Raw genomic sequence first — 27923 nt, forward strand, 5'->3', positions numbered from 1 at the left:
TCGTGCCCTCTTGTGACGGCAGGAGGGAGAGTCTGCGATGCCCGTGGCTGCTGCGGTGACATTCAAGCCCGGGCCTCCTCTCCACAGCCGGGTGCTTTACTGCTTGCTGACGCGAGGGACGCCACCACGAGCGCGGGCCCCACGAGGGAAGAGACACCAAAGCGTGACACCGAGGACCTTGGGGAGCGGTAGGCGTGAAATAGCTCATTGCAGGTGTCCGAGGAGGAACAGCGCTGCTTCTGCAGAGGACACAAAAGTTCCTCTGGAGACTAATTTGTCTGTGTAATGTGGGTGACCTTGGGAGGAGATTTGGAGCTGCATTGGATTCTCCACGCGGGGGAAAACCACTCCTTCTCCATCTGGACACCACACTGAGCAACAGCCACCCTGGCTCCTGACTGTTAGCCCCTTGGCATGTCGGTGAGGCTTCGTGCATATTTAATCCCATTTTCCAGCTCACTTCCCGCTGTTTTCACCCTGGGTTCCCATTGGCTGCCCTAAGCATGTGGCGTTCCTGCGGACCCGACCCGCTACATATCTCTCACGCTGCTGTGGAAAAGCCACTTTGGTTTCCACTTAACCAGTGAATACAATTGAAATCCAATTAAAGCAGATTGGCAGGAAAGGTGGCTTTTTAAATTATTTCCTGGCAACTGACAGTTAGTAGATATGAGGGGTAAAATGTGACTTGATAACCTAAGCAACAGCAGCAAGCCAGTTAGCTTAGCTTAGCATAAAGACTGTAAAGAAGGGGAAACAGCTAGTCTGGCTCTGTCAGAAGGTATCAAAAGTCTTTATAAAAGCTCACTAATTAACAAATTGCTAGTTTGTCCATTCTGAACAAGTGTAACAGAGATTATGGAGCTATTTCTTGGCTCGGACAAGCTACTTCCTCCTGGAGTCTCGGCTGGTTGCCTGGCAACTGCTTCCTGGCCAAGACACAAGCTTTGTACAAAACCCTCAACCTGTCGTTTTTATGTTTTTACACTTTGGTTTATATTTGGATGAAGACGAACAAGGTTTAGCATGTTAATCAAAGAGCTTCAGAGGTGCTGGTGGACATCATCGAGCTAGCTTTAGCCCGTTTCCTAAGCTAAGCTAACTGCTGGCTGAAGCTTCAGATTTAACCATGAGTGGTATCAACTTTATCATTATCAACTTTTGGCAAGAAGTCAAAATAAGTGTATTACTCCAAATTTTAAACTATTCCCTTAGATGAGATACTATTTTCTTTTATGCTACCTTTCACTACATATCCAGAATTCAGAGGGAAAAATCATACTTTTTACTTTACATATCATGTTTTACACAAAAATGACACAAACTGAAGTAGTTTCTGCTTGTGATTAAGTCTTTGAAGTTTTCTTTTCTATAAAAAAAATAAAATATTATGTAGTATGAATCTTTCAACCTGTTTTTAATGGAAATCAACCTGTTACAGGCTATTCTAAAATCAGTATTAGTTAGTACTTTGACTGAAGGATCTGCTGTATAACAGGTTTGTTCCACATGTTCCAGAGAGGAAAGACAGTCGTCTCTTTGCGTTTGACGAGCCTCTGCCAGGGTTAGGATTGCTCTGCAGTCGGGTGCTGAGAGTTCACACTGACATCAGGCCTCCATCGTGGCTGAAATCAGAGCTCTGTAACACAAACCAGTGGCTTTCAACAGCTAGTGACTGACACCGCGGTTAAACAACGGGCACAGACCTGCGCAAACACAGGCTCTGGTTACCTGGAGATCACTGCCAGCCAGTAACTCAGCGAGGAGAAAATGTCAGCGTTGACATTAACATTAGCAGGCCAGGGAAAACACCTACTAGAAGAGCTTAATTTAAAACAGTTGGAAAGGCTTTTCCCTTTGTAACTGGACCTTCAGGATTCCTGCATTCTGCTGAACACAAACCCCATTCCACAAAAGTTTGGATGCTGTGTAAAACATCAATAAAACAGAATGTGATAACTTGCTCATCCTTTTTGACATTTACTCAACTGAAAACACTACAAACACAATTTAACGTTTGACCTCATCAGCTTCGTTGATTTTTGTAACACGTTTCAAGTTGGGACAGGAGAAGCAAAAGACTGGGAAAGATGTGGAACGCTCCAAAAACACCTGTTTGGAACATTTCACAGGTAAACAGGTGATAGTGTCATGATTGGGTATGAAAGGAGCATCCTGGAAAGGCTCAGTCGTTCACAAGTGAGGATGGAGCGAGGTTCACCACTTTGTGAACACATGACTGGATAAAGGATGTTACTGCATGGACTCAGGAACACTTTGAATAACAGTTGGTAAACAGTTTGCAAATCATTTCATTATGTGTTTATTCATGTTTTACACAGCATCCCAACTTTTTTGCAATTGGGGTTGCAATTAAAGAATTATTTGACATGTTGAAGAGAGTTAACGTTAGCTAGCTAACCTAAAGGACCAGAGTGAACGATTTAGTGGCATCTAATGGTGAGGCTGCAGATTGCTACCCCCACCTTCACCCTCCCCTACAGCGGCTGCAGCCAGTGTTTGATTTGTCCATTCTGGGCTACTGTAGAAACATGGTGGTATAACATGGCGGACCTTGTGGAAGAGGTCCTGCTCCCTCTGTAGATATAAGTACAAACAGTTGAAGCAGTTATGACACTTGTATTGATCTTCTCATCTAATTCCCAGTAAAAAAAAAAAAGCTTAATTTCCCAAATGTCAAACAAATCCTTTTAAGCTTTTTTTGAATTATACAAATGCCTTATTATGTCAACATTTACTGTGATATAACACTTATCATCTTAAGTCCATACAACATGTTAAAGGACAAGCATTACACTGTTAGGGTCTTTATGATGTTTTATTCCAGCACAAGTCTTTCGTGTAGTAAAATGGCTGTGTAGCTAGGAATTAAAGGAGAAGTACAAAATGGAAAAGTACAGACAGTTCTAGTATAATTTGTTTAAATCCCTATTGTGTTTATTTCCTAAAACCACATCTAGGAAAACATTATTTCCCTGCCTTCTTTGGAAACATGGTCAGAAAATTAAAAAAAAGGGTAAAAGGTTAAAAAAAAAAAAGATGAAGCTTTATTTCAAGTCACTCTCACGATGGAGGGGAATCTGAAAGGGCCGCTGGATGAATCACATTTACAGCCTGATTTTAAATGTTTTACCTACCCAGTCAGGTAGCCCTTTTTTTTTTTGCATTTCACACACAGTTTCTACCAACAGTGGCACACAGGGAGGGCAGATCACTACTAAAATTCACCCTTTATGCATTCGTTTATGACAATGATAATTGCTGCTCCTCTATAATTTTCCTAATTAAAGCAGGCTAAGCAAATTACATATAATTGACCTCAAAACCACAACACAAGTACATTTGAGAGAAAACAGCTGCATCTATGCAGGGCCCTGCCAGAGTTTCCCTCGCAAGTGAAGAGCGATCCCCTTCCTCACGGGCCAAGTTTGAGCTCGACACCATGAAACCATCAGCACAACAAACAGCCCGAATGTTTCGTCAAGAGGGAGTGCGAGGAAACGGCATTATTTTGGAGTGTGGTCGACCAGGACATCAGGTAAGGCTTGATAGTCGAGGCTTTCCACAAAATCCTGATCATTGTGTACAATGGTACTAGTTTGAAACTGGACTGTGTGTTGCCGACTTTGTGTCAGCCAGCACACGGATGTACAGTAGCTCTAATGTCTTGAAGCACACCAACTTCCTGGAAAAAAAAGGTAACACTGAGAAATGAAGGGAAAATCCTTGCTTTCACCTTATTAAAAAAAAAAAAACCCAAACAAACAAAAAAAAAACATTCATGATACTTTAAGCTAAAATTGTCAGAAATTATCACGGACCAAAAGAGAAACGCTTCAGTCATTTCCAACAGTGAAAACTCTTCCTCAGCTTCGTTATGTACAAGATTTAAACATACCATGACATGAGGACGACAGTACATGAACTTTAAAATGAAATCAAATTTGACCACTCGTGGTGAGACCGCCGTCGCACTCTGACGTCACAGAGCAACACGACATGAATCATAGATATCAAAAATGGGGGGGAAAAAGACAACCACACACACTCACTTAGGCAGGTTATGCTGTAAATTTACAGTAATGACACCTATAGTTCTGTAAGCCAAAATCTCTATTTTAGAATGCTGAACATTAGGGTAGCGTTCTATAAAAATCATATTTTTTCCCCATGTCTTTTCCCACCCCGACGACACTAAGCATATGGCTTAAATATTTGTAAAACTATGTAGTCCAATGGGGGAATAAGAGTCTCTGCCTTCTCAGTCTGGCTTGCTGAGATGATCCTTGGAGACAGACGTCTACTCTGCTGTGTGTAGCTGCACATGGCTCTGTGTGCACGAGTATTTGTGTGTGTGTGTGTGTGTGTGTGTGTGTGTGTGTGTGTGTGTGTGTGTTGGAGAGCAGAGGGTGACGAAGGGGAATCCACAAAGAGGGAGTAACTCTTTAGCTGATCAGACTGCAATTCTTGCCCTGCATGGCACCACTGTTTTTTTTTTTCCTTTTTTTTTCTTTTTAAATTAGCACAACAGCACCGTCTCCTCTTCCTCCCTTCAACGTCTGCCGCAAACGATCCTTAATCGAGTGCCGCATCGTCAGCCGCCATCCCTTTAGGCTTTCAGCAGGGCCGCCAGTGTAAACATGATCCCCCTTTCTCAGTGAGCTCAGAATACTGCCTCGACAGACAGGCGGAAACAGGGAAGGGAAAAAAAAAAAAGTCAACAAAAAAGACGTCAACAACAAATACAATGGCCGTTGTTGTGGAGATATGCGGGTTAGGGGGAGAGAACGAAAGAAAATAAAACATTGACAGCTACCACTCAGGAGTATTTCCTGGGACAGGGAGCAGTTAGGGCAGTATGGATCCTTAGTGCAATGAAGGCCAGAGGAGCTGTGCGGCCTCAACGTTCATACCGCCGCTCGCTCTGGAAGGTGTGGCCAGCCGGCTAGTCGGCGGGCTGAAAGAGAGGTCCAGTGGGCTTCATCAACTCTCGCCAGGAAGAAGAATAAGGGCAGACATTATGCTTCTAGTCACATATATTCACTCACGCACACGTCCATACATACTTTATACTCTGTAAAACTACTACGGCTAAAGCCTAGGAGGAGAGAGAGAGTCCGGTCCAGAGCATCTTCTGGAGGAGTCCTGAGCCTCGGTTCGTTAACTTCGAATAAAAAGTTATGTACGTGTGAGCGTCTACGTGTATGAGGACGTGTAAACATCGAAATGTGAGTCGTGACGAGTGCGAGAGATTATTCTGCTAGGCCGCTGGAGCGAGTGTGTGGTGTTAGGGTTGTGTAAAAGTTAACTACGCCTGTGACCAGTTTCGTCTTGTATGGGTATTTGTAATCTGAGTGTTTGCGTACTTCCTATGTGTTTTGTTTCCTGTCAAGTCTCTCCACTGGTGAAAATGTACATTCATCCATCGTAGGGGGCAAGTATGACGCTGGGCCACACACCAACTGATCCTGAGGCTTTTCCAGTGGTCCGATAAAGACTCTCGGCTCATCAGCGCACTCAAAATAAACAGCAGTAGAGGTACTGGAGGACGCTGTACCACACGAAGCCGGAGGCGAACGCAAACGACTGGATAATACACAGCCACACGGGGTCGAGGGTCATCTGCCGGGAGACTGCCTCCTTCTGTCCTTCTTCAAGGGGGAATGATCCTGTTGAGTGAGATGTGAATAGAGACGAGTCAGAACTTCGCTCCTATGCACATTATGTAAGATTTATTAAAGCGGGATGTCACAGATGGATGTTGAGATTGAGGGTTGAGAACAGATTTTTTGGAGAAATGTGTCTGTATCAGTGTACAGAATATATTTGGTGTTTGTTTTGACTTGTGTACTCAAAATTGTAATTACCAAAAGGAAGAAATTTAAATCTGATTTATTCCGCTAAACTCCTGGCTAATCCAAAATGGGCAAAGAGCATGGGTGGAGCTGAGGCAGGCTGAATGAAGCCTGGTTGCTGAAACCTAGCGGCTAACTGTTACTTAAAGCAGCCATGCCCATAATTATGCATAATTTTAAGCCTTAATATAATTGAAACAAGTGAGTTATATAAAAACTCAGCCCTTGTACAGTTGTCATGAACTTGGGGCTCTATGGTGATTGACTCGCTTTTGGAGCTGACCTCAAGTGGCCGTTCAAGGAACTGCAGTTCTTGGCACTTCTGCGTTAGCTTCATTTTTCAGCCGCTTGGATATGACATGAATGAGGTATTACTTTGTGTTGTGACTGGTGCTTTGAATCAGCTTAACATATGGAGACCTGATTTTACAGGACTACTTGTTGCTGAGACTTTTGACTGTCTTGTCATTTGCAGTCACCACATCTGGATGATGTGACATGAACATCTTTTATATAACGTACGAGGAACACAGTGCACAGTCAGTCAGTGCGGGTAACCTGTTGCAGATAAAGACCAGACAGGGAGAGTATCACTGTGACAGTGGAGCGACGGGATGAAAGAAGGGATCATTACACACAAAATTTGGTTAAAATAACCAAAATTAACTTCCAGTGGGAATTAGCGCTAACGTTAGCAAGCTAGGCTAACTACCCTAGAATACAAACTTGACTGTACAGTGGGTCCTCCCAAATGTTGACTGCTGGAACGTGCCAGGTGCTTTAAGTTCCTAGTGGCTGATTGTTTGTGGGCTTGTTGAAAACAGTGAACACCATTTGGGACAGCGTGTCTCCTAGCAACAACGGCTCAAATATAAGCTTAGACATCATTTCACAAATATATATTTTTTAATCCTACGGTTTTAGCCTCTTTTGAATATTAAAAAAGATATGCTCAATAGCTGCAGTCATTTATATTTTATATTTCCTGACACAACACTGAGGAGAATTCAGATTTGACTCCAACTGACATGGTGAAACAGACCTGTGTCATAGAAGTGGGCCAGCAGCTCTTCTTTCTCCACAAACCTCTGATACAGCCAGTCAGTCAGGGCCTCTGCCTCCACAGGAACCTCTTTTATTGGGTACATCCTGGAGGAAAAGAGAGAGACAGAGGGGGAGATGAAACACAAAAAAGGATGACTGAAGTCTCACTCAGCAGAAACTGTCTGCATTGATCCGTCGTGGAAGCTGCAGTCCAAACTCAGGGTGTAAGCCGCGGCCCCTGAGCAGAGCAGTCTATTTCAGACTGGAATCCATTACGGTGGTTTGTGTTTGCTGTAGCTTCAGCTTGTTTGGGGAGGGGTTCATTAGCTGGCAGGCTCATCAGAGTGTCAGAGGGAGACAGAAGTGCTGAGGGGAGCCCCGACAGGAGACAGACAAGTCATGTAGCTCCACATAATGGGTTCGGTTAGAGTGTGTGGAAAGAAAAAAAGCTGAAAATCCAAGCCAGGGAGAAGCAGCACCACCCAAATTCTGCAGAGAGCTGACTTTTTAAGCTGCAGTCATAGACAATGTCTGTCATCTGTGTGGGGTCTGTGGTGCCCATGGGGGTACAGTGAGGCATCAGCAGGGCTACAGCTAACAATTATTTTCATCGCTGACGAGTCTGCTCTCAAGTTTCTCTGAAACTATTGGGCCTACAGTTTCCCGAGCCTGTGGTGACGCGTCTCTGGCCTTTCACATTTCTGTTATACATTTTTTGTATCCAGCATGAGTAATTACATTGTGGGAAAAGTGGGATGATAACGTTGTTTTGTTTACTTGGTATCCATGGGGATATAAGAGTAGCATGACTGTATATAAGCGCCTCTTTAAGCTCACACTAGTCTGCACTTGTTCGGTTCGTCTGTTTTCTTGTCTTTTATGTTTTCTTTGAAAGTCTCATGATTTTATGACCTGTGTGTGTTTTATTTTGCTGACTCTTTGCTGAAAACACTTGCAACTTAAACTTTGAAAAGTGTTCTTTAAATGAAGATTAAAGATTATTATTATGACTATATGTGCATTCTCAAGTTAGAAAATAGTCATAAAATCTCCAATATATTCAATTTACTACTGCAGAAGATTAAAGACATGACAGATTCTGACATTTCAGAAGCAGAAACCAGAGAATTGCTTCCATTTTTGTTCACAAGTTTACTTAAGTGATTAATTGATTGTCAAAGTAGTTGCCAGTTAATTTCCTGTCAATAAGCTAATTGCCTCTCCAGGCATCAGGCTGACTAACATCTAGTGGTCAACCTCCACAAGCTGTTTAGTGCTCAAATTAATCATTTCCAGCTGGCTAAAACAATAAAATATTCACAATCACAAATGACAAACACCTTTTAAAGAAAACACAATGACTAACACACTGATTGACACTGTGAAAAACAGTAGGTAGCTTATAAAAAAAAGGGTCACTTTTACAAGCCAATAATGAGAGTGCTGATGAAATCTTGTTTCCAGCCAGAAGGGGTCCCCAGTCAGCTGCACACCCACACAGCCAGCTCCTGGTCACCTTCAAATAGAGGTTACAGTCTCCTCCCTCAGACAAACATATCCTCTGCACTCAACATTTCCTCAGTGCTCCCGGCCAGATAGGGTGCATCTGTGCCTATGAGGGAAGCTTCTGTCAAGTCATAAGTGATGCAGTATTGATTACTAAAATGATCAATATATATTAAAAAGCAATCTGAGCAAAGGCAAAAGCACTCTTGTCAGGATGAGGTCTCGTGTTTTAAGAGCAGACACGCTTTCTCGCTCTACTGCAGGTACGACTGCGGCTACATGAGCCAGCGTTCACATGGTCCCCTGAATCAAAGTCCAAATATTATGAGAATAGAAGATCGTCAGGAGCGTTCCCACAGGACTGTTTGCTTTGAGTGTGCCAGTTTAGTCTGAATAAGTTGTTAAATGACGCATTTTAGCTCAGAATGCCCCTGAAGTATTATTATTAGTGGCCTAAAACTGAGCTGAAAGGACAGAAAATTAATTAGCGACTAAGTGGATAATCGATTAATTTGTTAATTGCCTCACTTTTCAAGTAAAAATGTCAGTCTTTGGTTTAAGCTTCACAAATGTAATTTACTACTTTCCTTTGTCTTATATTACTGTAAACTGAGTATCTTTGGATTTTGATTGGAAGATGTCACCATACGATCTGGGAAATCGTTTTTCTCCATTTTCTCACATTTCATAGACAAAATGATTCATTGATCATGTGAGAAAATAATCTGCAGATTTGACACGATGTGTTCAGATGGCAAATATAAAAAGGTACACCCCTTTGATAATTAAAAGAATGAGGCAGAACAATCTGATAAAAAGGTTTACATGAAGCATTTCTATTCGCGCTGAGCCCGTATTCTGAATATTATTGGTGTTAAAAGCTCCCGCCAGACACGACTCAGTCCAGATGGACACTCACTACAGAAAGTCTTTGAACTGAATAAATCTGTATGACCAATTCAGGAAAAGGCTTGGACAGGAAGAAGGACAGGAGCAGATGATTCGACACAGACTTCTGTTTGGTTTGTGTATTGCAGGTGCATTGCTACAGACCCTTCTACTTCTTATCCGGCGGTTCACTGTGTGGGTGCTGCTCTATGGCAAGCCTGAACGAGGTCCTGTTTAAGAAGAGCAACTTTTAGACTCACAGCAGCATGAACTCCTGTTAAATTCAAGATAAAACTGAGTGAAATCCACTGTGTTCATCCTGTTAACGGTTATAAGAAAGCTGACTTTCTGAGGATAAAACAGCCTTTTACCAACAGCAACACCTGAGCGGCTATGGCTGCCCAACACTGGAGCTACGCTGCTGGTGCCACCTGATAGGGTGATTAGAGGCCGAAGCAAGACATTCCACGAGGCTTCTCCTACTGCGTCTGTGGATATCAGGTATCTTACACATTTCTGATGTGCTACACAAACCGACCACTAGCACTGATGCGTTCTCAAAGCACTACAAGAGGAGAAAGTGAGTCCAGAAAGAGGCAGAGAACAACAGACGCGTCAGCATCTCTTAGCAGTAACACTGATGTGATAATATGTGGACAAAAAGTAGTAATTAAAGCAAAGGATAAATCAAGCAAGTCACCACAAGAACAATAAGAAGCGCTTTACTGTGACTGCTTCGTAGTTGGTGGTGATAGGTGGTCATTTTTGGTTTTAGCTGCACATGTAGCTTTCATTAAGAGTTTATATCTGGAGTCACAGCAGTGATTGGTGATGGTGGTTTTGTTATTAAATATAAGTAAATGAATGATTAAATGTATGATTTAATGTAGCAGGCGTTTCACACCTGCTCTGGTACAGGACGCCTGCCAAAGGCCCTCTCTGCTCTTCAATGTAAACCAATAGCTCTGTTATCCTGGCAGAGGACAATAGGAGCCGGCTCGGGCCACTTATCAGAAGGTTTCAGCGTTTAGGGCCTTGCGTAGCAGGCGGCTGCCGCAGCGTTTTCCTGCAGCTGAAATATTCATGTAGAAATCCGGCTCTTTCGCCATCTAGCTGCTGAGGACAGTTGAAAAGCCCCTTGAGGCAAATTGTGATTTGTGACATTGGGCTGCATTAAAAAGTAAACTTGAGGATGAAGGAGGCGCTGCTGATTCGGGTCCAGAACAAATAAACAGAAACATGCTTCGTTAGCATACAGTATCTTCCCGGCATCAGCTGCTTTCCCTGGTTTATCAGCAGGGCTTGTTGGAGAACAACGTCTGCAGTCACATCTGTAAGAGTGGCTTCTCACAGCCGAATTCAACCAGCATGTAGGAAGTTCACTGGGTTCATTTACTGCCCTGGACACTCCTGACTCTACATTTAGGCAGCTACCAACCACATGGTCTTGCTCCAGTCCCATGGATAAAATTTCAGATGAGAGATGCAACTAAGCATAATCAAATGCTCACATTTGAGAAGCAGGAATGAGTTAAAGGCTGGCATTTTCTGCTTGAAAAATGACTGAAAGGATGGATGGATGATCAAAACAAGGTAATAATAATAATAATAATAATAATAATAATAATAATAATGTTCTGCCGATCGATTAATCAATTTGCCTTAGTTTTCTTTCATTTCTGCATATCCAAACTTTATGTCGAGGTAGAGTTTACTTTAGAAAACTCCATGCTTACTGTTGCAGAATTGAATGATTTTGGAATAGGGCTTAACTAAATGTTTTGTACAACTTTTATCAATTGTTTTTAATTAAAGGATTATTCACTTTACAGATGATTTCATACATCCATATGCCCAGAAAGCGATAAATACGAGGCCGTCATGCTTTTCTTTTAAGCTCTGAGTCACGCTGTTGCTTAAATGTCAGCTCATGGAATAAAGTCGATGCTGCGTGTTTGTCATTCTACAGAGCCGATTTCTTTGCACGTTATTGTGTTTTCTAACTGATGCACATGTACAGGTGCTCTGATTTTTTCAGAGAGCATTTTCCAACCAAAATGCCCAAGAATTTATTACGTTACACTTACACAGTAGTTGAAAGGACACTAAAAGTGTACGTAGGTGGCCAACCGGATTTAAAGTGACAAGATAAGAAAGCAGGTTCTGCAAACTGTCACTTCACATTCTTGTGTAACTACACAGTTTGCAGCATTTCTCTGGTCTTGTCTGATGCAACAGTGTAAAAGTTCGAGCTGTGGCCAACATAAGTGGTCCTGTTTTGGCTCATAGAAAACAGACTTTAATCAATCATCTCGCCTGCAGGCTGCACAGTTACAATGAATGGCAACTGTGAGTATAAGGATGGTTACGATGCTGTGCCATGGTTCTGTTTGCAGTAGTGTGAAAAATGGAAACATTGAGGTACAGTGTCAATATTATGCTGAGTGAAAAGAAACAGAGCATCACCGTATTTGTATTTGTTGTGCTGGCATACATTGTGTACAGTAGTGATGGAGATGGTGCTGGTGGTGGTGGTGGTGAGGAACTGGTGGTAATGTGTTGGCATGGGGCCACAGCCTCACTTTCATTTCCACCCTAACCCACTTGGCAGCAGCCTGCTTGTTAACCTGACACCCTGGTGCACAGACAGACGGCTGTGAGAGAGGGCTGCAGCTTCTGATGTCAATAACTCTAGATACCGGACTTTTACCGTGTGTGTGTGTGACGTACACCACATCCAACAGATGCACACGCCTCCTTGCTTGCAACTGCTAATGTTTGTGGCTGATATGTGCTGTTATTTTCTGAGTTTCCTGAAGAGGAGACAAATGTTAAAACCAAATATAGTTGTGCTAACAGTTGTTCGTGTGTTTTTTTTCCGTTAGAAAAAAAGACAAATTAGTGTTATAAAGAGTGCAAATACGAAGCTTTTGATCCTCTGTCTTTACGGCCTTGTTTGAACCATTTAGCTCCTGTGTAGCTCTTATTCTTGAGATATTGTTTCCCCTTCTAACAAGGCTGGGAAGCTAATTAAATTTGGACTGTTGCTGGAAAAGTCTGTCCACTCAACAAGTCTCTTTGGAGGGCAGCCAGTCATTGTTTGGGGACTCTGTAGGGCCCTAAATCTCTCTGGCTGTGAAATCTGGAGAAACAAAGAGGTGCCCTGGGAGGCCTGCTCTCGGGCACAATGTTGCAAAAGGTGAATATTGAGATTAGCAGCCAGTGTGGCTCGGGGACCAAAAAAAGGTCTCCTGTCCTGCTCCCTGTCTTTTTCTAGTTAAGATAAGGGTCCTCATCTATGTGCAATAAAGCTCCAAATCCCAACCTGCTGCCTTTGTGTTCTTTCCTTCAATCCTCCTGTCGAGTGAAGGTCAGTTTTACCACTAAAGCAACAATTAAAGAATAACTTAAAGTATGATAAAGCATATAAAAGGTTTAGTAACATTTGTGCCACACTGGATCAAGAACGATGGAGATGTCCTTGTATAATTTTACGATAAAGCACACAATGCACACAACTCTTATATGGCTCTTGTATGCAGAATGCCAAGTGCTTATCTGCAATCAGAGAGGAGTTGAGGGACGGTAGTCCACTCTTTAATTGCTCCATTTAGTCTTTAATCTGCTTCCTTTCTAGCTCAAGGCTGTCTATGTTCCAGGAAATGGTTTGGTGCAGAACAACGGACACGACAGAATCTTCACCAGCAGATGTGAAGAAGGGGCTCGGCCAGAGGGAGAGAAGTTGAGGAAACTGGCAACATACTGATACGTAAGACTACTTTCTGTTCACATACAAACTTATTCAGAATACTGAAGCACTCACTTTAAGGCTGAGGCATTGGCTAAGACCTTGAGGCGAGGCAGAAGTAAGCAGACCAGCTGCCACGTTCTCTTATCTGAAATGCAAACTCGCTCACTTAACGTAAACATGGCTGCTATTTAAAAAAGGCTGGACAGACTTAATATTTACAATGTGTCAACTAACACATTAACACTTCTTCCAATGACAATGCTGTCACAGTATTACTCAGTATTTGTGTCCTGAATCTTAATAATGTTAATCTTAATTAGAAAGAGCTCACACTGTTAATTGAGCAGGTTTTTGGAGTATGTAGATATCATATCCTTGTTTCAAACCCTGATAAGGTTTTATGCAAGTTTTGAGAAATCTGGATCAGTACTCTGATAGACCACCTTTTCGAGGTTTCTGATCGTTCTCTGCCAGGTGTGCAGGTGCGTCGTTAACTCCAGTTACATCGAATTTAGCCATTGAATCATGTCGTTAAATGATGTGATCAACAAGCTGAAATGAAAGTGGAAGTTTTCAATGAAGCCTACTACAACTACGCAGGGTTTATTTTCAACTATTTCAAGGTGCACTGCTAATCACTAATGTCCTGAGTGGCTAAAATGGAATAGTGCAGTGTAAATCAAGTCTTGGAAGGAAAACCCAGTGTTTACTTTAAGCGTGTCAGACCCAGTAGACACACAGTTAATCCTTAAGTAAACATCGATTGCAGGGAAAATCCCATCTCTGTCCGGGTGTGTTTGCACTGGTGAGGTGATGTTATCACATTAACAAGCTTCATGATGTTTCAGACTTGTAGAAAGATGTATTACGCCTTGACGATTATTCATTACCCATGACTTACAATTAATTTGCAACGTCTTTAAAAATGACTTAACATCTGTTAAAGTGGCTCTCTTATGGAAACACTCAAGAAACATTTCTTGAGGGCGTTGTTTCCATCATGCAGAGTGGACATCACAGCTGAAATGTGTCACATACTGCACATGGATCATACATGAGCTTGTCACGTCTGTAAGGATACAAGGATATAACTGACATTCTTAGCAGCCAATATTTAAAAGCTGTTAAAGCTAAAACAGTATTTTAAAAAGGATTGCCTGATTCAGTTAATTTTGGCTGGTGTGGACTAAACTTCTGGACTTAACAACCAGACCAAGACCTCCCAGCAGACTCTGGTGCTTTGTGAGAGCACACCAACCACATAATTTTATATTGAAAAGCTTAACTACTATTAAATCCATCTTCTGATTGTGAGCTGCCAAGAAATCTCTTGGTCTGTATAAGCAATGTATGGCCTATACTTAAAAAAGATCATTTTATAGGCACGGTTAATGCGTCACCTCTTGAGTGAGGTGACTTTCTGAGTTAAAACAGATATGCGCTTGTGCACAGATTGCAGCCTCCCTGCATTTTACATTTTCTCCAGTATTATGTGTGTGAAGTGAGTGAAAAATAGCCACCACACAGCAACTATCCTGCTGTAATATGCTACAAAGTACCTCTTTATTGTCCCATTTCTGTCTCCTTGTCACCATTTATGAATTGTGAGGTTGGGTTGCACTGTCGAACAACAATGCTCGTGATTAGTTAATTCTCTGTGAGCTATTTGTGACACCAGAGAGTATAAATATGCATAATAAGCGGCAGTGTACTGTCGCATGACCTCCTGTCAGTTACCGGATCGTGACTTTCGTCATGAGGCCATGTGGCGCAGATGATGAAAGACGGCTGACAATAAATCTGTCAGTTCATGTTGATACCACTTGGTATCTGAATCAACCGAACAAAACTACAGGTGTTAACGTGACTGTTCTGGACTTGAACTTGAGTGACTAGCAAATGTTTTTGTTCCCCTTATTTCCACTTTGATCTCTGTGTCTACGTGGCAGCAGCACACCTTTATCGGGTCACCATGACCATATGCCTCTGGCAGAGCGCTGCTGTTGTGATTTGTGGACACAGGGGAGAGATGGAGGGGGTTGGAGGAGCAGTGAAGAGGTTAATAACAGCCAAGCACGGGAGCATCGACCTCTTATCAGTGCAGAGGTTAGTAAGGGGCCATAAAAGCACCGTCACAGGTGGATATGGACTCTGTCTCGGACTGACTTTACAGTCACACAGATGTCAGAACACCCTGCTGCTTCTGAACATGTTTGAGGTCAGTTTAATCATTAAAAGCTCCTCCCAAAGACAGACATGCTATCATTTGAATATGTTTAACAAAAGCCTCTGGAAGTCTTAAATAAGTTTTATTTTCACAAACATTTACTCAAGTACCATTCTCAGGTTAAGATTTGAGGTACTCTTACTAGTATTTCCATTCATGCCATTGTGTAATTTTTACTCTATTACTACATTTACATGAAAATTCTTGCAGGGTTTCTGCAGTGTTCACAAAGTTAAATTTAAAACGTTGAAAGGTATTTTTAACATCACATTAAAGACAATTCAATACCTGTTGCACGATCATACCGGCCAAAGTAGTGTTAAAAGCATGATGGAAAACCAGTAGGGGCAATACAACCTAGAATTATTTATTTTTTAATATCACATTTTTTCTGTACTTCCCAGCAGTACGAAACAATTCAGAACGACATACTTATTTAAATTGACATGGACTTGGACAACTTTGGTGGCATTTGGAGTCGTTTTGAAGAAATTAGCCCCAGAGGAGCGGCGCGTATATCCGTATAATGCGAGTACTCGGGGCACCCATGCGCAGCCTCTATATAACGCATAATCTGCTGCGAAACTCGTTCATATTCCAATATTTTGTTATGATATGCTGGTGCTGTTCCCCTCTGAGCCCGAGGTGGGATGTTCCAGCGTCTCTAGGCAACTACCTCTGGCGTGGATGATGTCATTTCCGAACGCCGCGCGCTGCGAGCAGCCAGCCACAACACGGCTAACTCTTGCGGCGGTAGGCTAGTTTAGCTGCAATTTGGCACAGCTATGGTTCGTTATTGCGCATTTAAATCTTTAGCTGCAGAGTTAGCCGTGTTGTGGCTGCGTGGCGTTCGGATATGACATCATTCACGTCAGAGGCTGCGCACGGGTGCCCCGAGTACTCGCATTATACAGATATACGCGCCGCTCCTCTTGGGCTAATTTCTTCAAAACGACTCCAAATGCCACCAAAGTTGTCTGGGTGAGTAAATGGTCGTATTTAATGCTACAAATAAAGTCCAGGTTGTAAAAAAACAAAAGTTAACCTTTAAGTAATCAAATTCAAGTTTTTGCTAAAGTCTTGACCATTAGGAGTTTCCTAGTTACCGCAGCGAGCATCAGAGACAGCGTTTGCTACAGGTCTAATGGGAGCCACAAAAATGACTATGAACCCAGAACCCCAAGCAGTTTCTGGGCGTTTTTAATGCTACTGTCACATTTTTACTCACTGTGGGCTCGTTTTACACAGTAATAAACAGCAAGTCCTGCACCTCTATGGAAACAGCACAATCATGGCTAGAAGTTGGCAGAGCTGAAAATTTTCTTTTATGCAGTATAACACAGTTACAATGCCAAAAATAATAAAAAGTGTCCACAACACTGGGAACTACAATTACTGCCACAGTGACCTTTGACCACCAAAATTTAATCAGTTCATCCTCGAGTCTAAGTGAGCATTTGTGCCAAGTTTAAAGAAATTCCCTCAAGGCATTTCTAAGATGAGAATGGGACGACATACGTACAACCCAAAAACAAACACAGCTGTCACCGGCATGGAGGCAGAAAAAGGGGGGGGCTCCACATTCTAGACATCTTGAACTATTTACATTTCTACAGCCTCTACAAATGATCTCTCTTGTCCTCTCCTCTCTGCTCACGTAAATGCAGTTCAGTCGACTTCAGGGATATCAACATTTTAAGCTTGGATTTGGTTGTTTTTCCTGACCGAAGCGTTCCTTGCACATGATTCGTTCAAAGACCTTTGGAAATGTGAAAATCCGCCCACAATTTATATTTTAACCATTTGTTGCTATAAATAAGTGGTGTAATTTGGGTGATTTTTTAAAAGGAGAGATGCCTTTCAAACCCACTGGTTGTGGCATTCAGGGTTAAAAAAGCCTCTTGCCTGCACAGTTCACTGTAGAAAAAAAATCTACTACTTGTGTAATTTATAGGTACCTACTATCTGATACAAAAACACTTTATTACTCACCTTACTGTCTGCAGGCAAGACAAAAATATTTAAAGAACCAGAGTGTAGGATTTTGTGGCATCTAGCAGTGGGGTTTCAGATGGCAACCAGCTGAAGACCCCTCACCTCACCCTCCCCTACGGCGACAGGCCCTCTCTAAACTCAGTGTTCGGTTTGTTTGTTCTGGGCTACTGCAGAAACATGGTGGTGCAACATGGCCGACTCCGTGGCTCTCTGTAGATATGACGAGTTCATTCTAATGAGTTCCAACAATTGTTAGTTTCAGGTGATTATACACTAATGAAAGTATTACTTTGAATATTATACTACACTGCCAATAAATCCTGCATACACACTGAACCTTTAAGACTTTTGTGAATGACATTTAAGACTTTTTAAGGCTTTTGTTTGAGAAAATTGATTTCAGTGATTTTAAGGACCAGCAAATACCTAATCTTCCACATCTGCTGGTGGGCTTTGAGCTCTGGCACCTCTTGGGGAGGATTCTCCATGGAATGAAGTGAACATGGGTGGGGGATGACTGGGGGAAAAAAAATCTGTTTACTCATTCATTATCCCAACAAACCACCTCTAATGACCAAGGCACTCATTAGACTCACAGGTAAAACACAGGTCTGAGAGATATTGATCCTGGGTGAGGTGTTGAATGAACCTCAGTAAAAAAGGAGGAAATGCAGTGTTTGATTTACATTAGCGTCTACAGACTTTGCAACCTTTCTACAAAGTGCTTGGAGAAAAAGAAAATCTGCCTCAGATATCTTAAGAACGCGGTGCAGCTGCAAACTCAACAATTCTGTGTGAGTGCATGGTCTCGGAGAGAAAGCCAGGTGTGCAGCTCGAAAGCATCCATGTGATGACCAGGCAGACTCAGACTCCATAAATCACGTCACCTTTCAGATATTTTCAAACAGCAGCTTTCAGAAACGCACACAGCGGCAAAAAAAAAAAAAAAAAAAAAGAGAGGAGAAGGTGCATTTAAAAGAAAAGGATTTCAACGTATTTAACACCCACTACTGCCCTTGCTCGGCCTCTGTACGCCCACCTAACTCTCCCATCTGCCATTCACAGAGGGCTTATGATGCTGCAATCTGGAAGTCTGAGATTATATGGGGAGAGGGCAGGAGACACAGCGAGGGAGGGTGAGGCTGAGGGGTGAGGACTGGAGGCAGTGAGAGAAAGAGGGAGGTGGAAGGATTAAAAAAAAAAAGTGCAGAGCGCTCAGCGTGGATTCATCTAGAATATTACTCAATTCTCAGCTGCTGTTTTGAAGCTGAGGCTTAGGCGCAGTAGTAATCTATACAGCTCCGTAAAAAGATACCACAGGAGGAGCATGGTGGCCTATCACCAAGGACAGTTCACAAAGAAGCAGGCAGATTAGGGGCTTCAAAATACCAACACGACTGCAAAGAATGCTCAAACGCATCGTGCCTTCTGTTCAACTGCTGGACCTGAACACACCACCAAGACTGCAGCTGACACCTAGCTAACAGGTGACATACATCAACATTCAACGCCTGTGACGGCAGCAACAACTAGTCCACCAAACTTCTCAACAACAATGTTTTCCAGAACATTCCAGATACAAAATTTCACTTTTATCCTCACCATGTTGGAGTATTATTCACTGCTGGTGTAATCAGGTTGGTTTTTAAATTTGTGCCTCCCAAGGAATCACTATTAAAAGCTCATTTTATTTGATCAAATTAGGAAAAGTCCGACGTTGTGACCCCACATTGGTTCTTCATCAAGATCTTTTGGTTCAATTTGCGCATTAGCAGTATATTTTGGTGAAATGACCCATTTGTAAAATTCTCAGACTTCCCCGGAGAACTCAGAATCCTTGACTGACCCAGTCTGAGGTTTGCCAAGTTTTGCGGCATAAAAAAGACAAACTTTCCGACACAGAGTCTGCCGAAAAAAACTGTTTACTCTCAAAACACTACAACCAATGCCCAAAATCTTAAAAGATTTGTTTGATGTTACTGTTACATTGTTACTGTTGCTGTTGATGATATGGATGATGATGTTGGGAACGGTTCGTCTGTCTTTGCTTTGTGTGACGATCACTAATTGACTTGTGTGACTGTTGTATTGGTTATGATGCTCTGATGGTGCCTGAACCCTTGCTGTGCACCGGAGCATTAGCTCTCAAAATTCTATGATATTCTTTAAGTTTTATTACATGTAGGAAGGCTGGTGCAAAAAAATCTGCACTCACTACAGACATTGTCCTAAACTGGCCCAGCAGAAACACTCGGGTAGGGTCAGGTGGCACACCTGTCTAGCCACCTCTCCTATCTGCATCACCAAAGTGCATCATACTGTTCACTCCCCCACAGTGTTCCCTTGATCAGCAGGCAGATTAATCCTCTTGTTGACTCTGCGCCTGTACCAGCATGAGACTAACTTCTGTATGATCAGTGTCATCTACACGGCTGGAACTGAGTGTGCACAGTTGTAACAGGAACAGCTGTGCCTTTAGCTTGGTTGGGTGCCTTCCTGTCCGTCCCCAGGCTGCAGAGCTGCTGACCAAGCGAGGGAAGCTGATTGTGTCAATGGCTGATTAGAGAGTCCCCGAGGTGGAGTGGGACTAGTGCATCCTCTGCTCGTCTAATTACAGACTTAATGAGTCCTTAGCTTTATTCCAAGTGGGCAGAGAAGCCACTGGAGAGGGACCGGCAAGCCAGGGCTTCATAAATCACCTTTTAGTTTGCCCTATCCCACCCTGCACCCGTGGGTGAACACACATGTGAGCTGTGTCAGGGGGTTGTTCTGCGGCAAAGAAGAAAGCATTAAGGGTCAAGTTGTGTTCTACCTGATGACTCTTGAGGATATGTCCCTGCTGATCTACCATGTCAAGACAATGCACAGAGGGCCACATTTATCTTGAACTGAGTCTACAGAAAATCTAATCCTGGCCCACCATCATATCCTTGAGTGGATGGATTAGCATTAGAGGGGAACCTGGAGGGCACTGACAGCAGGAGGGGCAAATGCATTTGTTTTGCATAAGAGCAGCGATATACTTCGCTACAGAATACAGGCTGATGAATGTGTTCGGTCTTCGTTACAGCCCACATTTTTGTTTGTCCAAGTTGTCACATTACAAGTTAACATGTCCTTTAAAAAACAATAAGGTTACACTGCAATATCACCTCCCAAAATTCTTTCTTGGGGTATTGTCATTGTCACATTCACATTCAAGCACTTTTAAATCAGCACTAAAACAGGGCTGTCAAATATGCAGAAACACAACTTTAAAACTACACAACAATCTAATGCTGTAACTACAAATTCTTTTCATTATTGATTCATTATTTTCTCAATAAATTGCTTTGCCAGTAAAATTGAGAAAAATGGCCATTATAATTTCCAAAAGTCCAAGGTGATATCTTCAAATTGCTGTCGGTTAAGCACTTAACCATTTCAGCATTTTTTAATGTATTATAGCAGGGCCAGAGTGTCTGTAAATGCCTAATGCCATTATGTATATGCAGTGTCAGATCTGAAGCATAGGTTAGCAAGAAAATACTCTTTAGCCACCTCTGCCTACAATCAACACAGGGGAAAAGCAATCAAACACGTTGCATACATGAGATAACATAATGACAGGGTGGCGAACACAAAGACAACGCTGAGATATGTGAACGCACCTTGTCACTCTTTCAAGGGGCCCTCTGGACAGCTGTGTTTCTGCAGTGAACTTGTTTTATCAGTGGGTGGACAGTCCTCAAGGTCTCCCTCGATAGTGAGTCACATGAATAGTCTCAAAGTCTTTCTGTTTCACGCCTAAGTGACTTATATCTCTATCACAGACTCTCTTGTAATATAGAGTCCTCTTATGAAGGATGTGTGTGTGTGTGTGTATGTTGTTCTTTCTCATGCGAATGACAAATGACTTGAAAACGAGTTGCCTTACATGGAAATCTGAATGTGAATGTAATGACTAAAATTTGTATTAATTTTATTCTTACCTGTAGTGTACATGTGTGACTGTAGGAGGCCTGTAGCCAAAGATCCAGGTCTGGATGTCCATGGGCCTTGCTTTGGGGTAAGCTATGGTCACATCTATTACCCACTGCAGGCCTTTACGTTTATTAACTGTCATGGAAGAAACACAAATACAGGGACTGAGTTAGAGCACATCTGAAAGGCAGGGATCGAGGCAAGAACATGCTCAACTCTACCCAGTAATTTAGGCATGGTGTACATAAATCATCCACACAGTGAAAGCCTTCTTGTTTGGCTGCAACCAATAAGGCCCTGAGGTCAAGGACAGCAGCCTCACAGCTGGTAGAGAGTCAATGACACTTCCATTGATCAGATGCATGCCATCAAAGAGGCTGAACCCTGGTTGTCCAGGTGAGGAACAGTATCTGTAACTATTAGATGTCCCAGTAGATTTTTATTTGACAGCAGTGCAGCCAAATGAAGGCTGGTTACCTGCCAAACTGACTGGTGGAAAACAGTCTCTCCAGCTGAAGTCCTAACTTGACCAAATTTGGCTAGTGGCTAGGTCTATGAGTCACAGTGAAAGAAATATTTTCACCTCAATATCATGTTATTTTACCAAATGAAAGCCACAAATTTCTCATCCTCCATTAATGGCAGGGTGAGACAGGTGGAGAAGAAATGAAAAAGGGTGAAGAAAGCAGTGAGTCAGGAAGGTGCAGGATGACAGATGGGAGAGAAACGCTTGATAGAAATTCATCAGCTGCGAGGGTGCATGTGTGCAAGTATTTATGTACATTATGCAGGGTCAGCTTTGCGCTCACCTGCATGTAACCGCAAATAAGATTAAAATATAATAAATGAAAGAAGGTGTACGATCGGGATTGTGCTTCCTCTCTACATTACACTTCTTGCCTTGTTATTCACTCGAAACCTTCAGGCCTGAGCTTGACTCCAACATCAGTTGTGGGTGTGAAGTACTGCTGTGGCTTTTGACAACTTAGGAACCAGTGTCTTTCCACAGTATGTTGATGTGTGTCACAATGTGGAGCGGTAAATCTTGAGAAACATACAAGAGTTGATTCACCACAATTAAATTGTTGAAAGCCACGTTTCTTCACTTTAGACTGATGCACGCATGTTTCACCTGCATCCAACACTGGAATTAAGCCATACTAGACATGCCCAGACCTGCCTTTGCGCTGAACATGCAGATATGAAACCGATAACAACCTTAGCAGCCGGATTTGGCTTTGACAGCAAACGAGTGCATTAACCAAACACTGTTCCTTTAAGCTGAACAAGCTTGTCAAGTGTAAAGGAGAAAACACAAGCAGCCTCAGTCAGCACGGACACATCTAAAATGAGGTTGACGTGAGGCAGTGCAGCATATTTGACTGCTTGACTAATGTCACAGCCCAGGCTGCTGTTACTGTGCCGCAAAGCGCTTCCCCCCTCTGAGAACACAGGCTTCTTTATGCGAGGTAAACATTCCATGCATGTGTGACAAGGCCAAGCGAAATTTTTACAACTGATCAGCCATGTTACACTCTGTACGTGTCAACAGCAGTAAAAGCAGGGCATGTTGCTAACGAGTGGTAATTTCAATCTTTTTGCACGCATAAAAATGTTGGGCGAGGTGGTAGAAGAGTGAGACAGAGACATTACAAACAGCTATGGTTTACAAACACAGAACTCCTTTGATTTAGCCTGTTAGTACATATCAATATAGACACCTTTTATTCTCAACAAACAATGCCGCCCGTAGTAACCACAAAATCCATTTCATTTTGACTGCTAGCTATTTAGAAGACTTTGATATGACGACATAATCCATGAGACGATAGAACTGTGTCTTTCCCAATAGAGATTGTCATGTTGGAGGTCAATGAGCAGGATTAGTTTATAACAATATTGGATTTTTGTCATTTTCTGTTTAGCCCTCTGCATAGCTGTGCACCTGCATGAAAACTGAGGGCAGAGGACTATGAATCACACAAGACCTTTAAGAATGCACACCGCTGGTTACTTAGCTGGTTTTACTGGTTTCAGAAACCTTGAGCAAACGAAAAAAAGCAGCTGATGCACGGGCTGCTGGCTCATTTATACCAATGCTACTGTGACGTGATAGGCATCCTTGGTATTGATGGGGCTGGCGAACACCACAGCTATCCCTGTGTGGGTAATTGGATCCAGATCTTGGTCCAAGTGTGCTGAAAGGCAGCCATCGTCTCCTGTGAGTGGCCGGCCAAAGACCGCGGCCCTGAGCCAAGGTATCGCTGGTGCCCTATACGCTGTGACAAACAATACTGTAATAAAAGCAGCCAAGGTAATTTAAAATGACATCAGACAGGCCCTGTACTTCTGGAAACAGTTAGCGGAAGGAAATGGCAGATATTTGACTCCCCATCAGGCCATTCTTTAGACCAATTACAACACTTGTACCTCCCACTGACTAAAATGTGGGTAAAAACTGCCTCTGATTGGTTGGTGCTATCAAACACATTTACCTTTCGGTCACATGGAGCTCCATTCCCACCCAACATGACTCACAACTGTGAACTTTACCTACCTGTCAACTGTAAATACTGTTTTATAGCACATACAGTAAACCTTAACAGTCTTAGCAGCACACAGAGCCTTATCTGCAGACTAGTAACTGCACTGGCGACCAGCGACCCTTGTGCTTTGTATCTGCGCTGAGCAGTGTATTTTAGCCCGGTTGACATTGCATGGCTGATACACAGCGGCACACACATTTACATCAAATCCTATTTTCTCCAAGTGGCCCATTTGTCTCTGAGTGAGTCAGCAAGCTGTGGGCACCTCTGCAGAGCATCAGAGAGGGTCAGAGGGAGACAGAGTTGTGTCTTTGATCAGCCAGACACACACACACGCACAGGCGCGCACACACACGCACACACAGGATGGGAGCGCTCTTCTGTGTGTGTGTGTGTTTTTTTTGCCCTAGGTTTTAATGCCATTAGCTAGATTCAAGTGGAAGGACAAGCCCTACTGCAGCAACCAGCTTCCCCTCCTCCTGGAACAGAGGAGAGGACACAGGGAGATAAAGAGAGAACTGGGATATGAACTGAAACTACAGTAAACAACAGCATGGAAAAAATTCATGTGCCAGTACACGTGAAAAGGGGGGACATGACCAAAAATCTAAAGTGCTTGAAAATCACCATCCTGCCAGAGGTTATAAACAAAACCTCTGCCGTCACCAGCATTTGTTGATACTGATGAGATGGTAGAGACTTGTGCTAAATTAGCCGAAAAGCAAAAAGAAAGAAGTGCACATACAGCACGTCACTTAGCACATAAATGAATCTGTGCTCGCCTTTATCTAAATTTCATGACCGCCGATTAAGAAATACTTCTCCTCTGGTTTGACAGTCTGTCCTGTAGAGGGATAAACTGACGGCATCTTGCTGTTAGTGCTGAGGCTGTAGGACACAGAGCTGTGTTAGCAAGCTTGCGGAAGGCTAAACTCCCTGAGCCACATTCTCAATAATGCTGGCCCAAAGTCTCTCCAAATTACAATTAACACAGCACACCCTTAAAATGGATTTTGAACCAAAGCCAGGGGAGTCCACTGGGTAAGCGTGCAGTGTGCATGGGCATGGGGGACTCATTGCTACTGTAGGTTTATGGACGTTTTAACACTGTTCTTTTTGTTGAGATGGTTCCAAGAAGCAGCTTTGCTGAGTAATCAGGATAATTTTGCTTAGTAAAACCATGAACATGTATTTTTACATTAGTCCACCATGCAGATTTAAGGAGGTACTAGCCTCCCCCTGAAGCAAGGCCAGATCCAGGTAGCATGAAAGACATGGTAACTGTTGTTTGTCAAATTCAGCAAAAGTGAATAATAAAATAATGGGACGAAAATGACAGCTGTATAGTATCTGGATCCAGATGGATCTAAAGACAATATGGAAATAGTACAGTAAAAAATGCACACCCCACTTTTGTTCTCTTGCTTTGTTCATTTTTGCTTTCTCTTTTGTAAAACAGTTAAATTGTTGCAAATAAAACCAAGTGTCCAAAGAGAAATTTGCCTCTCAAAGGTTGTTAATTGCAGAGTTATCTTCCTGCTCACTGGCTGTATTTAGGGCTGGTCTCTAGACAGAAAAATTACTCTCCTGCAAAGAACCACTGGGGTTTCAGGGACCTTGATGCAATTTCTGGCACCTGTGCATGTCACCTCTTTCCACTCCTGGCAATCTCTACCACCAGTCACCTTTCATTTAAGAACAGGACTCCCAGAGGACCATGGGACACAGAGGTGATAATTTAATGCTTCATGTCTGAAGCATGCTCCATCCTTGACTCTCTAGCCAACACAAGACCGCATTTGATCTACGTGAGTACACAGCAGAGCGAAGAGCTCACAACGATTGTGAAGTAAAGGAGGAAAAAACGTGACTTCTGCCAGACTTCCCCAGAAATAGCATTCTACTTTTTGAGACCCAGAAAACTTCAAAGAACACCTTCAAATTCAATCCCAACTTCATTTGTGTTCAGGAAATCAAAAGGCCTTATACAATATACTCAAAATCCATCTAACATTTCAATCAATGGCTGTCAATCAGAAAAAAAAACCCAAGCCTGTTCCAGATTCATGTTAATGTGAAAACATTTTCACCTCACAGCCAAAGGAGTAGCAGCTGAGGCTTTTGAAGTGGGCTTGCATACATTTTGCCTCATTTTAAGATGTGATGAGACCCTGGGGAGTACATGTACATAAGATTGAAACCAAAAAGCAGACATTCTGGGCTGGCCTGGAGACTCACTTTTGTGCTTATCTTTGATTTCAGGTTGAACTGATTAAAGTTTAAGCTTCTGATTAAAATGGGGTATATAGAATGAATGTTTTTAGAAATGATGGAACTAATATATAGCTTTTAAAAGCCTATGAAACAGAGCAAAACTTCTTGCTCTCAAATCAAGGCATAAAGGCATGCTTATAGTCTGGCACCTGGTCGCTACCTTTTGATAAAGCCCCGACATCGGCTGCATGGCGGCAGTGGCTTGGTACAAACCAATTGTCCAAAGGTTGCAGCCCAGACATGTCCCAGCCACAGCGAAATATGAAGAAATTAAGAAAACTGGGGCAGAGGGCAGGATCTCTGATAATAAATACACAGCGAGACTTCAGTGGGTTACATGTATGGATGGATACTTCTGCATGAGTCTATGCATTTTTTTTTTCTAAGGAAAATCCTGAATAGTAGACCCAGTCCTAACTAGAACAAACTTGACAGATCCAATTAGATCCCACAAATACTCTCGTGCCACACAGAGAAAAGTTTTGTGTGTGTGTATGTGTGTTAGTTAGCTACCTGTCTGATTAGGGGTCCCAGTCTCACTGCCCACGCTGCCATTCTCCTGCTGAGCTGACAGGGTTTTCAGGATAACGTGGGTGGCCCCGAGACGAGGCAACGTGACGTGGGTCAGGTGGGGGAGAGAGTTCTTCTTGGCAAACAACTGGCTGGTTTCCCGTCGCTTGCGCAGGAAGCCGCCCTCAGGGAACAGCACTATCCACTTCCTGTCGCGGCTGTGGTAGTATTTGTCTAGGTGATCTTTTAGGTAGACCAGTTGCTTGTCTCGGTGAGCTTTACCCTGTAGGAACAGAGGAGATTTGTTCAGGAAATAAACAATCTAAGCATCATAATTTAATTTGTTATTTAGGTGCAGGTGAAACAGCTATGGCAGAGATTCCAGTGGGGTTTCAGTTGCTTCAGACCACCAGCACTTAAAAAAGGGGTCTTAAACTAGGTGACTAAACTCAAAACAAGTGCAATTATCTCAAACGGTTTCTTTAGTTGCCTTAAGGAAACAAAGTAATTGAGGCTAAGTGCTAATTCATTCACTTGATAAGATAGATGTTTTTTTTGTCAGCATACAAACAACTAAACAAATGAAAACAAGCTACCACAAACCAGAAGTTAGATGCAGTAAAAGTGTGGAGCACTCAGAGCAGCATTAATGGCACAACTGAAATGGATGCAAAAACATGATGGCCTTGACAACATTAAGAGCATTAGCAGTGACGGGACGAGGAGGAATGGGATTGATTTTTAGCTAGGCACGGTCAAAAGCCATTCTAAATGCATTAGCATTGCCAAGCTGAACTCTGTATGTGTCATGTGAGCACATGTGCAGCTGTATGTAGTAAAACTGTTAGCATAACATAACATAACACAACATAAGGACAATGGCTAAAAACCATGATTTTTTTAACCAAAACAAAAATCAGTGAAGATTTAGTCTTAGCTGCAGTTACAAACTCTCTGATTCACAGAGAGAGACGGGCATTCAAACACATCACAAACCTATACATGACCTTGAGGCTGCAGCTGTGGTTAAACTGCAGCTACAAGAGCCACATGAATTGAGGGAAATGTTCTCCACAATGCTGTTGTTAAAGTCAGACTGAGTACCTCTCCTGTTTCCCTATGTCAGAGGAATATCTTTTTTCATTTAATGTTTTGCATTTGGACATAGGTTTTGGTTTGACTGCATTATCAGATGTTTTGTCCACACTTTAAGTGAGCAACTTGCTCTGCTTTCCGCTATGCTCCCATATGCTTGTGCGTGCATGTTTATTAGGTACGCCAAGCTAAAGCTAATGCAGCCTAATACAACAGTCCTGCAGTAAATCCTACCTTCATGAAGGTGA

The 27923-nt window shown here is 42.6% G+C and overlaps 1 protein-coding gene across 1 annotated transcript in view; it reads right to left on the reverse strand.

Annotated features, from left to right (window-relative positions):
• Positions 1–2829: 2829 nt before the first annotated feature.
• lpgat1 (lysophosphatidylglycerol acyltransferase 1) overlaps positions 2830–27923 on the reverse strand; it is a 45155-nt gene continuing 20061 nt past the window's right edge. Inside the window, exons 5-8 of the mRNA XM_041958562.1 lie at positions 26584–26863; positions 21259–21385; positions 6919–7025; positions 2830–5690 (exon numbers count right to left, since the gene is read on the reverse strand). Of these exons, the coding sequence (XP_041814496.1) occupies positions 5539–5690; positions 6919–7025; positions 21259–21385; positions 26584–26863 (666 nt within the window). The 3' untranslated portion in view covers positions 2830–5538. The remainder of the gene's footprint in view (positions 5691–6918; positions 7026–21258; positions 21386–26583; positions 26864–27923) is intronic.

The sequence above is a fragment of the Chelmon rostratus genome, chromosome 18, assembly GCF_017976325.1.
Source record: "Chelmon rostratus isolate fCheRos1 chromosome 18, fCheRos1.pri, whole genome shotgun sequence".
NCBI classification, from domain to species: Eukaryota; Metazoa; Chordata; class Actinopteri; order Chaetodontiformes; family Chaetodontidae; genus Chelmon; species Chelmon rostratus.